Raw genomic sequence first — 14,937 nt, forward strand, 5'->3', positions numbered from 1 at the left:
ACTTATGGCAGACAGTCCCCAAGGTCGAGGGGGCGGTCTCTACTCTAAACAAACGCACTACTATTCCCATAGAAGATAGTTGTGCTTTCAAAGATCCTATGGATAAAAAATTAGAGGGTTTGCTTAAAAAGATGTTTGTTCAGCAAGGTTACCTTCTACAACCAATTTCATGCATTGTTCCTGTCACTACGGCAGCGTGTTTCTGGTTCGAAGAACTAGAAAAGTCGCTCAATAAAGAATCTTCGTATGAGGAGGTTATGGACAGAGTTCAAGCACTTAAATTGGCTAACTCTTTTATTTTAGATGCCGCTTTGCAATTAGCTAGATTAGTGGCGAAAAATTCAGGGTTTGCTATCGTGGCGCGCAGAGCGCTTTGGCTAAAGTCTTGGTCAGCGGATGTGTCTTCCAAGACAAAATTGCTTAACATCCCTTTCAAGGGTAAAACACTGTTTGGTCCTGATTTGAAAGAGATTATTTCAGACATCACCGGGGGAAAGGGCCACGCCCTTCCTCAGGATAGGTCTTTTAAGGCTAAAAATAAGCCTAATTTTCGTCCCTTTCGCAGAAACGGACCAGCCTCTAATTCTACATCCTCTAAGCAAGAGGGTAATACTTCTCAACCCAAACCAGCCTGGAGACCGATGCAAGGCTGGAACAAGGGTAAGCAGGCCAAGAAGCTTAAGGCTGGAACAAGGGTAAGCAGGCCAAGAAGCCTGCCACTGCTACCAAAACAGCATGAAGGGATGGCCCCCGATCCGGGACCGGATCTGGTGGGGGGCAGACTTTCTCTCTTTGCTCAGGCTTGGGCAAGAGATGTTCAGGATCCTTGGGCCCTAGAAATAGTTTCTCAGGGTTATCTCCTGGAATTCAAGGAACTACCCCCAAGGGGAAGGTTCCACAGGTCTCAATTATCTTCAAACCAAATAAAAAGACAGGCATTCTTACATTGTGTAGAAGACCTGTTAAAGATGGGAGTAATTCATCCAGTTCCAATAGGAGAACAAGGGATGGGGTTTTACTCCAACCTGTTCATAGTTCCCAAAAAAGAGGGAACATTCAGACCAATTTTAGATCTCAAGATCCTAAACAAATTTCTCAGGGTTCCATCGTTCAAAATGGAAACCATTCGAACGATCCTTCCTACCATCCAGGAAGGTCAATTTATGACCACGGTTGATTTAAAGGATGCGTATCTACATATTCCTATCCACAAGGAACATCATCAGTTCCTAAGGTTCGCTTTTCTGGACAAGCATTACCAGTTTGTGGCACTTCCATTCGGATTAGCCACTGCTCCGAGAATTTTCACAAAGGTACTAGGGTCCCTTCTAGCGGTTCTAAAACCAAGGGGCATTGCAGTAGTACCGTACTTGGACGACATCCTGATTCAAGCGTCGTCTCTGTCAAAAGCAAAGGCTCATACGGACATCGTCCTAGCCTTTCTCAGATCTCACGGATGGAAAGTGAACATAGAAAAAAGTTCTCTGTCCCCGTCAACAAGAGTTCCCTTCTTGGGAACAATAATAGATTCCTTAGAAATGAGGATTTTTCTGACAGAGGTCAGAAAATCAAAACTTCTAAGCTCTTGTCAAGTACTTCATTCTGTTCTTCGTCCTTCCATAGCGCAGTGCATGGAAGTAATAGGATTGATGGTTGCAGCAATGGACATAGTTCCTTTTGCACGAATTCATCTAAGACCATTACAACTGTGCATGCTCAGACAGTGGAATGGGGATTATACAGACTTGTCTCCGACGATTCAAGTAGATCAAAGGACCAGAGATTCACTCCGTTGGTGGCTGATCCTGGACAACCTGTCACAGGGAATGAGCTTCCGCAGACCAGAGTGGGTCATTGTCACGACCGACGCCAGTCTGGTGGGCTGGGGCGCGGTCTGGGAACCCCTGAAAGCTCAGGGTCTATGGTCTCGGGAAGAATCTCTTCTCCCGATAAACATTCTGGAACTGAGAGCGATATTCAATGCTCTCAAAGCTTGGCCTCATCTAGCAAAGGCCAAATTCATAAGGTTTCAATCAGACAACATGACGACTGTTGCATATATCAACCATCAGGGGGGAACAAGGAGTTCCCTGGCGATGGAGGAAGTGACCAAGATAATTCAATGGGCGGAGGATCACTCCTGCCACTTGTCTGCAATCCACATCCCAGGAGTGGAAAATTGGGAAGCGGATTTTCTGAGTCGTCAGACATTCCATCCGGGGGAGTGGGAACTCCATCCGGAAATCTTTGCCCAAATAACTCAATTATGGAGCATTCCAGACATGGATCTGATGGCCTCTCGTCAGAACTTCAAGGTTCCTTGTTACGGATCCAGATCCAGGGATCCCAAGGCGACTCTAGTAGATGCACTAGTAGCACCTTGGACCTTCAACCTAGCTTATGTATTCCCACCGTTTCCTCTCATTCCCAGGCTGGTAGCCAGGATCAATCAGGAGAGGGCTTCGGTGATCTTGATAGCTCCTGCGTGGCCACGCAGGACTTGGTATGCAGACCTGGTGAATATGTCATCGGCTCCACCATGGAAGCTACCTTTGAGACAGGACCTTCTTGTTCAAGGTCCATTCGAACATCCGAATCTGGTTTCCCTCCAACTGACTGCTTGGAGATTGAACGCTTGATTTTATCAAAGCGTGGGTTTTCAGATTCGGTAATAGATACTCTGATTCAGGCTAGAAAGCCTGTAACTAGAAAAATTTACCATAAAATATGGAAAAAATATATCTGTTGGTGTGAATCTAAAGGATTCCCATGGAACAAGATAAAAATTCCTAAGATTCTATCCTTTCTCCAAGAAGGTTTGGAGAAAGGATTATCTGCAAGTTCTCTGAAGGGACAGATCTCTGCTTTATCTGTTTTACTTCACAAAAGGCTGGCAGCTGTGCCAGACGTTCAAGCGTTTGTTCAGGCTCTGGTTAGAATCAAGCCTGTTTACAGACCTTTGACTCCTCCCTGGAGTCTTAATCTAGTTCTTTCAGTTCTTCAAGGGGTTCCGTTTGAACCCTTACATTCCGTAGATATTAAGTTATTATCTTGGAAAGTTTTGTTTTTGGTTGCAATTTCTTCTGCTAGAAGAGTTTCTGAGTTATCTGCTCTGCAGTGTTCTCCGCCCTATCTGGTGTTCCATGCAGATAAGGTGGTTTTGCGTACTAAGCCTGGTTTTCTTCCGAAAGTTGTTTCCAACAAAAATATTAACCAGGAGATAGTTGTACCTTCTTTGTGTCCGAATCCAGTTTCAAAGAAGGAACGTTTGTTACACAATTTGGACGTTGTCCGTGCTCTAAAATTCTATTTAGAGGCCACTAAATATTTCAGACAAACATCTTCTTTGTTTGTTGTTTATTCTGGTAAAAGGAGAGGTCAAAAAGCAACTTCTACCTCTCTCTTTCTTTTTGGCTTAAAAGCATTATCCGATTGGCTTATGAGACTGCCGGACGGCAGCCTCCTGAAAGAATCACAGCTCATTCCACTAGGGCTGTGGCCTCCACATGGGCCTTCAAGAACGAGGCTTCTGTTGACCAGATATGTAAGGCAGCGACTTGGTCTTCACTGCACACTTTTGCTAAATTTTACAAATTTGATACTTTTGCTTCTTCGGAGGCTATTTTTGGGAGAAAGGTTTTGCAAGCCGTGGTGCCTTCCATTTAGGTGACCTGATTTGCTCCCTCCCTTCATCCGTGTCCTAAAGCTTTGGTATTGGTTCCCACAAGTAAGGATGACGCCGTGGACCGGACACACCTATGTTGGAGAAAACAGAATTTATGCTTACCTGATAAATTACTTTCTCCAACGGTGTGTCCGGTCCACGGCCCGCCCTGGTTTTTTTAATCACGTCTGATGGATTATTTTTTCTAACTACAGTCACCACGGTATCATATGGTTTCTCCTATGCATATTTCCTCCTGTACGTCGGTCGAATGACTGGGGTAGGCGGAGCCTAGGAGGGATCATGTGACCAGCTTTGCTGGGCTCTTTGCCATTTCCTGTTGGGGAAGAGAATATCCCACAAGTAAGGATGACGCCGTGGACCGGACACACCGTTGGAGAAAGTAATTTATCAGGTAAGCATAAATTCTGTTTTATGTAAGAACTTACCTGATAAATTCATTTCTTTCATATTAGCAAGAGTCCATGAGGCCCACCCTTTTTTGTGGTGGTTATGATTTTTTTGTATAAAGCACAATTATTCCAATTCCTTATATTTATGCTTCGCACTTTTTTCTTATCACCCCACTTCTTGGCTATTCGTTAAACTGATTTGTGGGTGTGGTGAGGGGTGTATTTATAGGCATTTTGAGGTTTGGGAAACTTTGCCCATCCTGGTAGGAATGTATATCCCATACGTCACTAGCTCATGGACTCTTGCTAATATGAAAGAAATGAATTTATCAGGTAAGTTCTTACATAAATTATGTTTTTCAGTTGTTGGCTCTACCTTTTGGTCTGGCTACTTCTTCCAGGGAGTTATATAAAAAGTACTAGGAGCTCTGTTGTCTTTAGTTTGAGCTCAAGGAATTTCTGTAGTTCCTTTCTTAAACGTCTTTCTCGTTCATGCTCCTTATCATCTGGCTGTGTCTCACACTCAGATGGTTCTTCAGTTCAGTGTTACTGAACTCCTCATTAACTCCTCAGACACATTTGTCTTTTCTTGGGTTCATAATTGATTCCATGACTGTGTTTTTGTCTCTGACAGATCAGCACAGACTGAAGCATAAAGAGGCCTGTGCCCTTCTGCAGCTGAATCCACTCCTATCCTTTGCTCAGTGCATGGAAGTTGTGGGTCTTATAGTGGCTGCCTCATATGCAGTTCAATATGCCAAATTTCATCTTTAGGATCTCCAATTGCAGATGCTGCATCAGTGGAATGAGAATCACGAGAGTCTTTCTCTGTGGATTCTGTTAGATCACAAGACAATACAGTCTTGGACCTAGTGGTAGTCTTACCAGTCCTTGTTTCAGGGAGCCTCCTTTTTTTTTTCTCTAATGTGGATAGTTACTCCACAGATGCCAGCCTGTTAGGTTGGGGTTCAGTCTGGGGGTGTCGGTGAGCGCATGGAGTTTGGTCTTCTAAGGAGGCAAGGTTACCAATAAATATTCTGAAACTTAATGCAATCTTCATGGCTTTTCAGAGCTTTCCCGACCTCAGACACAAATGGTTTCTGAGATTCCAGTCAGATGATGTCACAACAGTTGCTTATGTCAATCATCAGGGAGGAACTCACCGTTCATTAGTGATGAGGAAACGGCATCATCTGGGTGTGAACAATGGAGAAGCAGACTTTCTCAGTCTCCAGTCTCTTCACCCAGGGGAATGGTCTCTGAATCAGAACAAATTGTGAAATGTTGGAGTCTGCCAGAGATGGATCTCATGGCTTCTCATTTGAATCACAAACTGCCTCAGTATTGTGCCATGTCTCAAGACCTTCAGCAACTCTGATAGATACCCTTGTTCAACCTGATTTACATTTTTCCTCTGTTCATATTGCTATGCAGAGTGATAGCAGAATCAAGCAGGAAAAAGCCTCAGCAATTCTGATTGCTCCGACGTGGCCTTGCAGGATTTGGTTTGCCTATCTGGTGAAGATGTCCTTGTGTTCGCCTTAAAGGCTTCCTCTAAGAAAGGATTTTCCCTCTCAAGGCCCTTTCTTTTATCAAGATCTCAAAACTCTGAATTTGACGGTATGACGATTAAACGCTTTATTCTGCTTGCAGAGAAGTTTTTCTGACAAGGTTATTGATATCCTGGTTACCAAACATATTTATCACAAAGTCTGGAATACCATTTTTGCATCCTGTTCTTGCAAAGGCTACTTTTGGAATTATTTTACAATTCCTGGAGTTCTTAAGTTCCCTCAGTCAGATTTCGGTCTTTCTTTTCTGTTTCATAAGAAAATTGCTAAAATTCCTGACTTTAAGAATTTGTTCAGGCTCTGATCAGAATAAAACCAGTTATTCGTCAAGTTTCTCCTCCTTGAAATCTTAATCTTGTTTTTTTTTTTTTTTAAAGGATTCTTAAAACTCCTCCTTTTGAGCTGATGCATGTTTTAGACCTTCAGCTTTTATCCTGGAAGGTTCTTTTTATTCTAGCTATTTCTTCAGGTAGAAGGGTCACTGAACTTTCAGATTTGTCATACAAACCTCCTTTTCTGATTTGTCAAGATAAGGCTGTTCTTTGCACTATAGCTATTCATTTCTTCCTAAATTGATAACTACAGATATTATGAATCAGGAAATTGTGGTTCCTTCTTTTTGTCTAGCTCCTAAGAATTTTAAGGAATGTCTTCGCCACAGCTTAGATGTTGTAAGAGCTCCCAAATATTATACAAAAGATTTTAGAGTTTCTTTGTCTCTTTTTGTTAATTTCTCTGGGGCCTGCAAAGGTCAGAAAGCTATGACTATTACTTTAGCAGCTTGGCTTATAGCCTTAATTCGAAAGTTTTATTTGTCATGGGGAAAACTCCCCCTAAGCACTTTACTGCTCATTCCACTGGAGCAGTTGCTACTTCTTGGGCCTTTCATAATGAGACTTCTATTGATCAGATTTGTAAGGCAGCTACTTGGTCTTCTTTTCACTTTGATGTGTATGCAAGAAAGTTCTGCGGATTATAGTGCCTGAAAAGTAAAATCTGCCTTTACTGTTTCTCCCCCCCATTCAATTTGGTCTCGTGGGATCCACAACTTGGGTATTGATTTCCACGTGGTGACTCACGGGCTCTCACCATCTGATGAAACGAAACAAAACAAATGCTTACCTGATAAATTTATTTTTGTTCAGGTGGCGGCAGTACTCGTTTTACACTTCTTTGCCCCACTTGCTCTTTCCTGCTTTTGTTTCCTTATCTTCTTGGCTATATGTATGACTGAGGATCATGGGAGGTGGGAGGAATTTAAAGCTCTGCCGTGTTAGGGTGTCTTTTGCCTCTTTCTAGTGGTCAGGAGGGGAATATTCTCACACATGATGATTTATTGACTCTCACTATCATGAAATAAATTAATTTATCAGGTAAGCAAACATTTTGTTTTTCTCTTTAATAGGTAACTATGTCAACTTTAGATCTGATCCTACACACTCAGGCATTGCTTTCATTGATAGACTTCTTGTCTTCTGCCATTCCATCTTCTGGAGAGCAAGCACCTAAAAGAGCTCAGGAGGCAAGACTGCAAACAGAAAAACAAAAGTTTGCGGTGACCAGGCCAGGTAATTGAACATTCTTGTTTTTATAGCCGTTTCCAGTGCACAGCTTCAGGGCAGGCACTATTGTCGTAAATCATTTGTAAGCTGAAGCTCCGTGAGGGAGAGAGTGAGAGGGAGGCTCTCAGATGCGCTGGATATACTGATATACTCCGTGCAGAGCAGATTTCTGCTTCTTGTGATCTCTCCTGCTTATGTACCAGCTAATGTGATCAGTTAGTAATGATTGTCTGTTTTATTTACCAGTGTGATCTGCTCCTGTCACACCTTCTGATGATCACACACAGAGTTCTGCTCTAGTGACTGTGTCTGACTCTTGGCAGAGGGTGTGACAAGAGCAGATCACACTGCTAAATAAAACAGACGATCATTACTAACTGATCACATTAGCTGGTACATAAGCAGGAGAGGTCATAAGAAGCAAAAATCTTCTGCATGGAGTATATAAGTATATCCAGCGTGTCTGAGAGCCTCGCCCTCCCTCTCTCCCTCACGGAGCTTACAAATGATTTACGACAATAGTGCCTGAAGTTCACTGGAAACGACTTTTGCTTAGAGCATAAAACTTGTGGGCAGTTTGAAGAGTAAAACTGTGGGGGTGTTAAAAACATAAACAGTGCTTATAAAGAATTGTATTTCAATTGTTCTGCATAATATGTGTATTAGATGGGGAAAGCTAATACATTTATACTGTGAGTGACAAAAAAATAAGTATCTTCAGACACTGCAGCTCACACACTGCAAAGAGATGTGTTTCTCTAAGTATATGCAACAAATAATATGCTGTGTGTGTCATGTGACTGCTGTGCCCCTGTAAGGTACGTTACAATATGGCAGCTTACATAGTAGAATCAAGCACTGGATTAACACTGTACTTCAAAACAATCTTTGTCAACAGTTTGGGGTAAGAGGAACAGATCAAATAGACAGCAGTGATTATTTTATTTTTATTAATAAGAAAAAGTAGGTTTTAACATTTTTCATCAGGTGTTAAATGTTCATTTAAGGATCATGGGTAGAACATCATTTTTAATAGAAGTTGAGTGATACCATCTCAGCAAGCATTTTTTTCAGGGAGCAGAGATGCATACACGTTAGGATTTTATGTACAAGACCTCAAGGAATGTCTTTTAGGGTAAATGGTATGTTATTCCAATGGTAAAATGGGCAATGTGGAAGACATGACTCATGCAGAAGTACTTTCTAAACAATGAAAGACCCATCTAAAACTCTGGACCAGAATTTAGTAGATAGACTATCCAAATCCACTTCTCAATTAGCAGATCCCAGATGGATATATCTGTTGTTTCTTATACTTAAAGGGGCATTTAACACTAAATACATGTTAGAATGAAGAATGCAAAGAAAAGATTTCTCTAGGAATAGCAGGTAGATGTATTTTTTAAAGTTTCATTAGCTGTTTAAATATTGACAAAAAAGCTGTAAAGTTTTAGTGTCTAAAACAATGGGAGCTGCTATGTTGTAACTTAGGTTGCCTTCCTTGCTGTGGCCAATTAGAGACAGTTCTAAAGAAGCCAATGGCTGTGTGGAATATAACAGTGTCCTGCAATTCCATTTCTAACAGGAACTGAAAATATCACAATTTCAGAGTGGAATTACAGGAAAAGGGGACAAAATAAATAATGAAAGGTATATTGCATAGTATATATATATATATATATATATATATATATATATATGATTTATCATTTTATATTACATCTCAAAGTGTTTAATGTCCCTTTAATATAACATTGCAATATGTATTATTCATCTATTTCAATGGATTTTATCTTTTATTTATTTTTTTTAAACTGCATTTCTGCAGTGTCTTTTACTTCCTGTTAGTGCCCTACAAGGAGGAGGAGGCGGCGCCTTTGCAGGAACTTTCTCTTGTTAAGTGTATCCAGTCCACGGATCATCCATTACTTGTGGGATATTCTCCTTCCCAACAGGAAGTTGCAAGAGGATCACCCACAGCAGAGCTGCTATATAGCTCCTCCCCTAACTGCCATATCTAGTCATTCTCTTGCAACTCTCAACAAAGATGGACGTAGTAAGAGGAGAGTGGTGTATTATAGTTAGTTTCTTAACTGCAATCAAAAGTTTGTTATTTTTAAATGGTACCGGAGTGTACTGTTTTATCAAAGGCAGCATTAGAAGAAGAATCTGCCTGTGATTTCTATGATCTTAGCAGAAGTAACTAAGATCCATTGCCGTTCTCACATATTCTGAGGAGTGAGGTAACTTCAGAGAGGGAATGGCGTGCAGGTTTTCCTGCAATAAGGTATGTGCAGTAAACATATTTCTAGGGATGGAACTTGCTAGAAAAATGCTGCTGATACCGGATTAATGTAAGTTAAGCCTAAATGCAGTGATTTAATAGCGACTGGTATCAGGCTTATTAACAGAGATACATACTCTTATAAAAGTGTAATATAAAATGTTTGCTGGCATGTTTAATCGTTTTTATATATGCTTTGGTGATAAAACTTATTGGGGCCTAGTTTTCCACATGGCTGGCTTTATTTTTGCTAGAAACAGTTTTCCTGAGGCTTTTCTCTGTTATAGTATAAAAGTTACAGTTGGTGCAGTTAAAATGACAAACTGTGACATTCAGCTTCCCTCAGCAGTCCCCTGCATGCTATAGGACATCTCTGATGGGCTCAAAAGGCTTCAAAAGTAGGAGCTGTGGCAGTTGTTATGACTGTTTAAAAAACATATTTTTCGTTTTGTTAATCTGTTTTTTGTATTAAGGGGTTAATCATCCATTTGCAAGTGGGTGCAATGCTCTGCTAACTTGTTACATACACTGTAAAAACTTTGTTAGTGTAACTGCCTTTTTTCACTGTTATTTCAAATTTTGCCAAAATTTGTTTCTCTTAAAGGCACAGTAACGTTTTTTTATATTGCTTGTTAACTTTGTTTAAAGTGTTTTCCAAGCTTGCTAGTCTCATTGCTAGTCTGTACAAACATGTCTGACACAGAGGAAACTACTTGTTCATTATGTTTAAAAGCCATTGTGGAGCCCCATAGGAGAATGTGTACTAAATGTATTGATTTCACCTTAAACAGTAAAGATCAGTCTTTATCTATAAAAGAATTGTCACCAGAGGGGTCTGTCGAGGGGGAAGTTATGCCGACTAACTCTCCCCACGTGTCGGACCCTTCGCCTCCCGCTCGAGGGACGCACGCTAATATGGCGCCAAGTACATCAGGGATGCCCATAGCGATTACTTTGCAGGACATGGCTGCAATCATGAATAAATACCCTGTCACAGGTATTAGCCAGATTGCCTGAATTGAGAGGCAAGCGCGATAGCTCTGATACTGCGTCACAATATGCAGAACCTGAGGACGGAGAGCTTCAGTCTGTGGGTGACGTCTCTGAATCGGGGAGACCTGATTCAGAGATTTCTAATTTTAAATTTAAGCTTGAGAACCTCTGTGTGTTACTTGGGGAGGTATTAGCTGCTCTGAATGACTGTGACACATTTGCAGTGCCAGAGAAATTGTGTAGGCTGGATAAATACTATGCAGTGCCGGTGAGTACTGATGTTTTTCCAATACCTAAAAGGCTTACAGAAATTATTAGTAAGGAGTGGGATAGACCCGGTGTGCCCTTTTCCCCACCTCCTATATTTAGAAAAATGTTTCCAATAAATGCCACTACACGGGACTTATGGCAGACAGTCCCTAAGGTGGAGGGAGCAGTTTCTACTTTAGCAAAGCGTACAACTATCACGGTTGAGGACAGTTGTGCTTTTTCAGATCCAATGGATAAAAAATTAGAGGGTTACCTTAAGAAAATGTTTATTCAACAAGGTTTTATTTTACAGCCCCTTGCATGCATTGCGCCTGTCACTGCTGCGGCGGCGTTCTGGTTTGAGGCCCTGGAAGAGGCCATCCATACAGCTCCATTGACTGAAATTATTGACAAGCTTAGAACACTTAAGCTAGCTAACTCATTTGTTTCTGATGCCATTGTTCATTTGACTAAACTAACGGCTAAGAATTCCGGATTCGCCATCCAGGCGCGTAGGGCGCTATGGCTTAAATCCTGGTCAGCTGATGTGACTTCAAAGTCTAAATTACTTAACATTCCTTTCAAGGGGCAGACCTTATTCGGGCCTGGTTTGAAAGAAATTATTGCTGACATTACTGGAGGTAAGGGTCATACCCTTCCTCAGGACAGGGCCAAATCAAGGGCCAAACAGTCTAATTTTCATGCCTTTCGAAATTTCAAGGCAGGTGCAGGATCAGCTCCCTCTACTTCAAAACAAGAGGGAACCTTTCCTCAATCTAAGCAGGCCTGGAAACCTACCCAGTCCTGGAACAAGGGCAAGCAGGCCAGAAAGCCTGCTGCTGCCTCCAAGACCGCATGAAGGAGCGGCCCCCTATCCAACAACGGATCTAGTAGGGGGCAGACTCTCTCTCTTCGCCCAGTGGGCAAGAGATGTTCAGGATCCCTGGGCGTTGGAGATCATATCTCATGGATATCTTCTGGACTTCAAAGCTTCTCCCCCACAAGGGAGATTTCACCTTTCAAGATTATCTGCAAACCAGATAAAGAAAGAGGCATTCCTAAGCTGCATGCAAGACCTCCTTGTAATGGGAGTGATCCATCCAGTTCCGCGGACGGAACAAGGACAGGGGTTTTATTCAAATCTGTTTGTGGCTCCCAAAAAAGAGGGAACCTTCAGACCAATTTTGGATCTAAAGATCCTAAACAAATTCCTCAGAGTTCCATCATTCAAAATGGAAACTATTCGAACCATTTTACCCATGATCCAAGAGGGTCAGTACATGACCACAGTGGACTTAAAGGATGCCTACCTTCACATTCCGATCCACAAGAATCCTCAACGGTTCCTGAGGTTTGCCTTTCTAGACAGGCATTACCAGTTTGTAGCTCTTCCATTCGGGTTGGCTACAGCCCCAAGAATTTTTACAAAGGTTCTGGGCTCACTTCTGGCGGTTCTAAGACCGCGCGGCATAGCGGTGGCTCCTTACCTAGACGACATCCTGATACAGGCGTCAAGCTTTCAAATTGCCAAGTCTCATACAGAGATAGTTCTGGCATTTCTGAGGTCGCATGGGTGGAAAGTGAACGAAGAAAAGAGTTCTCTATCTCCTCTCACAAGGGTTTCCTTCCTAGGGACTCTGATAGATTCTATAGAAATGAAAATTTACCTGACGGAGTCCAGGTTATCAAAACTTCTGAAAGCTTGCCGTGTTCTTCACTCCATTCCGCGCCCCATGGTGGCTCAGTGCATGGAAGTAATCGGCTTAATGGTAGCGGCGATGGACATAGTGCCATTTGCGCGCCTGCATCTCAGACCGCTGCAATTATACATGCTCAGTCAGTGGAATGGGGATTACACAGATTTGTCCCCTCTACTAAATCTGGATCAGGAAACCAGAGATTCTCTTCTCTGGTGGTTATCTCGGGTCCATATGTCCAAAGGTATGACCTTTCGCAGGCCAGATTGGACCATTGTAACAAACCGACGCCAGCCTTCTAGGTTGGGGTGCAGTCTGGAACTCCCTGAAGGCTCAGGGTTCATGGACTCAGGAGGAGAAACTCCTCCCAATAAATATTCTGGAGTTAAGAGCAATATTCAATGCTCTTCTAGCTTGGCCTCAGTTAGCAACACTGAGGTTCATCAGATTTCAGTCGGACAACATCACGACTGTGGCTTACATCATCAAGGGGGGACCAGGAGTTCCCTAGCGATGTCAGAAGTCTCCAAGATAATTTGTTGGGCAGAGACTCACTCTTGCCACCTATCAGCGATCCATATCCCAGGGGTAGAGAACTGGGAGGCGGATTTTCTAAGTCGTCAGACTTTTCATCCGGGGGAGTGGGAACTCCATCCGGAGGTGTTTGCTCAATTGGTTCTCCGTTGGGGCAAACCAGAACTGGATCTCATGGCGTCTCGCCAAAACGCCAAGCTTCCTTGTTACGGATCCAGGTCCAGGGACCCAGAAGCGGCACTGATAGATGCTCTAGCAGCACCTTGGTTCTTCAACCTGGCCTATGTGTTTCCACTGTTTCCTCTGCTCCCTCGTCTGATTGCCAAAATCAAACAGGAGAGAGCATCAGTGATATTGACAGCGCCTGCGTGGCCACGCAGGATCTGGTATACAGACCTAGTGGACATATCATCCTTTCCACCATGGACTCTGCCTCTGAGACAAGACCTTCTAATACAAGGTCCTTTCAATCATCCGAATCTACTTTCTCTGAGACTGACTGCATGGAGATTGAACGCTTGATCCTATCAAAGCGTGGCTTCTCCGAGTCAGTAATTTATACCTTAATACAGGCACGAAAGCCTGTCACCAGGAAAATTTACCACAAGATTTGGCGTAAATATCTTCATTGGTGTGAATCCAAGAATTACTCATGGAGTAGGGTTAGGATTCCTAGGATATTGTCCTTCCTCCAAGAGGGTTTGGACAAAGGACTATCAGCTAGTTCTTTAAAGGGACAGATTTCTGCTCTGTCTATTCTTTTACACAAGCGTCTGGCAGAAGTTCCAGACTTTCAGGCATTTTGTCAGGCTTTAGTTAGAATTAAGCCTGTGTTTAAACCTTTTGCTCCCCCATGGAGCTTAAACTTGGTTCTTAAAGTTCTTCAAGGGGTTCCGTTTGAACCCCTTCATTCTATTGATATCAAACTTCTATCATGGAAAGTTCTTTTTCTGATGGCTATTTCCTCGGCTCGAAGAGTCTCTGAGTTATCTGCCTTACATTGTGATTCTCCTTATCTGATCTTTCATTCAGATAAAGTAGTTCTGCGTACAAAACCTGGGTTTTTACCTAAGGTGGTTTCTAACAAGAATATCAATCAAGAGATTGTTGTTCCATCATTATGCCCTAATCCTCCTTCAAAGAAGGAACGTCTTTTGCATAATCTAGACGTAGTCCGTGCATTGAAGTTTTACTTGCAGGCTACTAAATATTTTCGCCAAACATCTCACCTGTTTGTTATTTACTCTGGACAGAGGAGAGGTCAAAAGGCCTCGGCAACCTCTCTTTCTTTTTGGCTTCAGAGTATAATCCGTTTAGCATATGAGACTGCTGGACAGCAGCCCCCTGAAAGAATTACAGCTCATTCTACTAGAGCTGTGGCTTCTACCTGGACCTTTAAAAATAAGGCCTCTGTTGAACAGATTTGCAAGGCTTCGACTTGGTCTTCGCTTCATACCTTTTCAAAATTTTACAAATTTGATACTTTTGCTTCTTCAGAGGCTGTTTTTGAGAGAAAGGTTCTACAGGCAGTGGTTCCTTCCGTTTAAGTTCCTGCCTTGTCCCTCCCATCATCCGTGTACTTAAGCTTTGGTATTGGTATCCCACAAGTAATGGATGATCCGTGGACTGGATACACTTAACAAGAGAAAACATAATTTATGCTTACCTGATAAATTTATTTCTCTTGTAGTGTATCCAGTCCACGGCCCGCCCTGTCCTTTTAAGGCAGGTCTAAATTTTAATTAAACTTCAGTCACCACTGCACCCTATGGTTTCTCCTTTCTCGGCTTGTTTCGGTCGAATGACTGGATATGGCAGTTAGGGGAGGAGCTATATAGCAGCTCTGCTGTGGGTGATCCTCTTGCAACTTCCTGTTGGGAAGGAGAATATCCCACAAGTAATGGATGATCCGTGGACTGGATACACTACAAGAGAAATAAATTTATCAGGTAAGCATAAATTATGTTTTT

General features: G+C 42.4%; 1 protein-coding gene across 1 annotated transcript in view; it reads left to right on the forward strand.

The window, feature by feature from the left end:
• The window catches only part of VPS13C (vacuolar protein sorting 13 homolog C), a 1,402,311-nt gene that overhangs the window by 908,952 nt on the left and 478,422 nt on the right, over positions 1 to 14,937 (forward strand). Inside the window, 1 exon segment of the mRNA XM_053719302.1 lies at positions 7,054 to 7,216. Within this exon segment, the coding sequence (XP_053575277.1) occupies positions 7,054 to 7,216 (163 nt within the window).

The sequence above is a fragment of the Bombina bombina genome, chromosome 6 (genome assembly GCF_027579735.1).
Source record: "Bombina bombina isolate aBomBom1 chromosome 6, aBomBom1.pri, whole genome shotgun sequence".
NCBI lineage: Eukaryota > Metazoa > Chordata > Amphibia > Anura > Bombinatoridae > Bombina > Bombina bombina.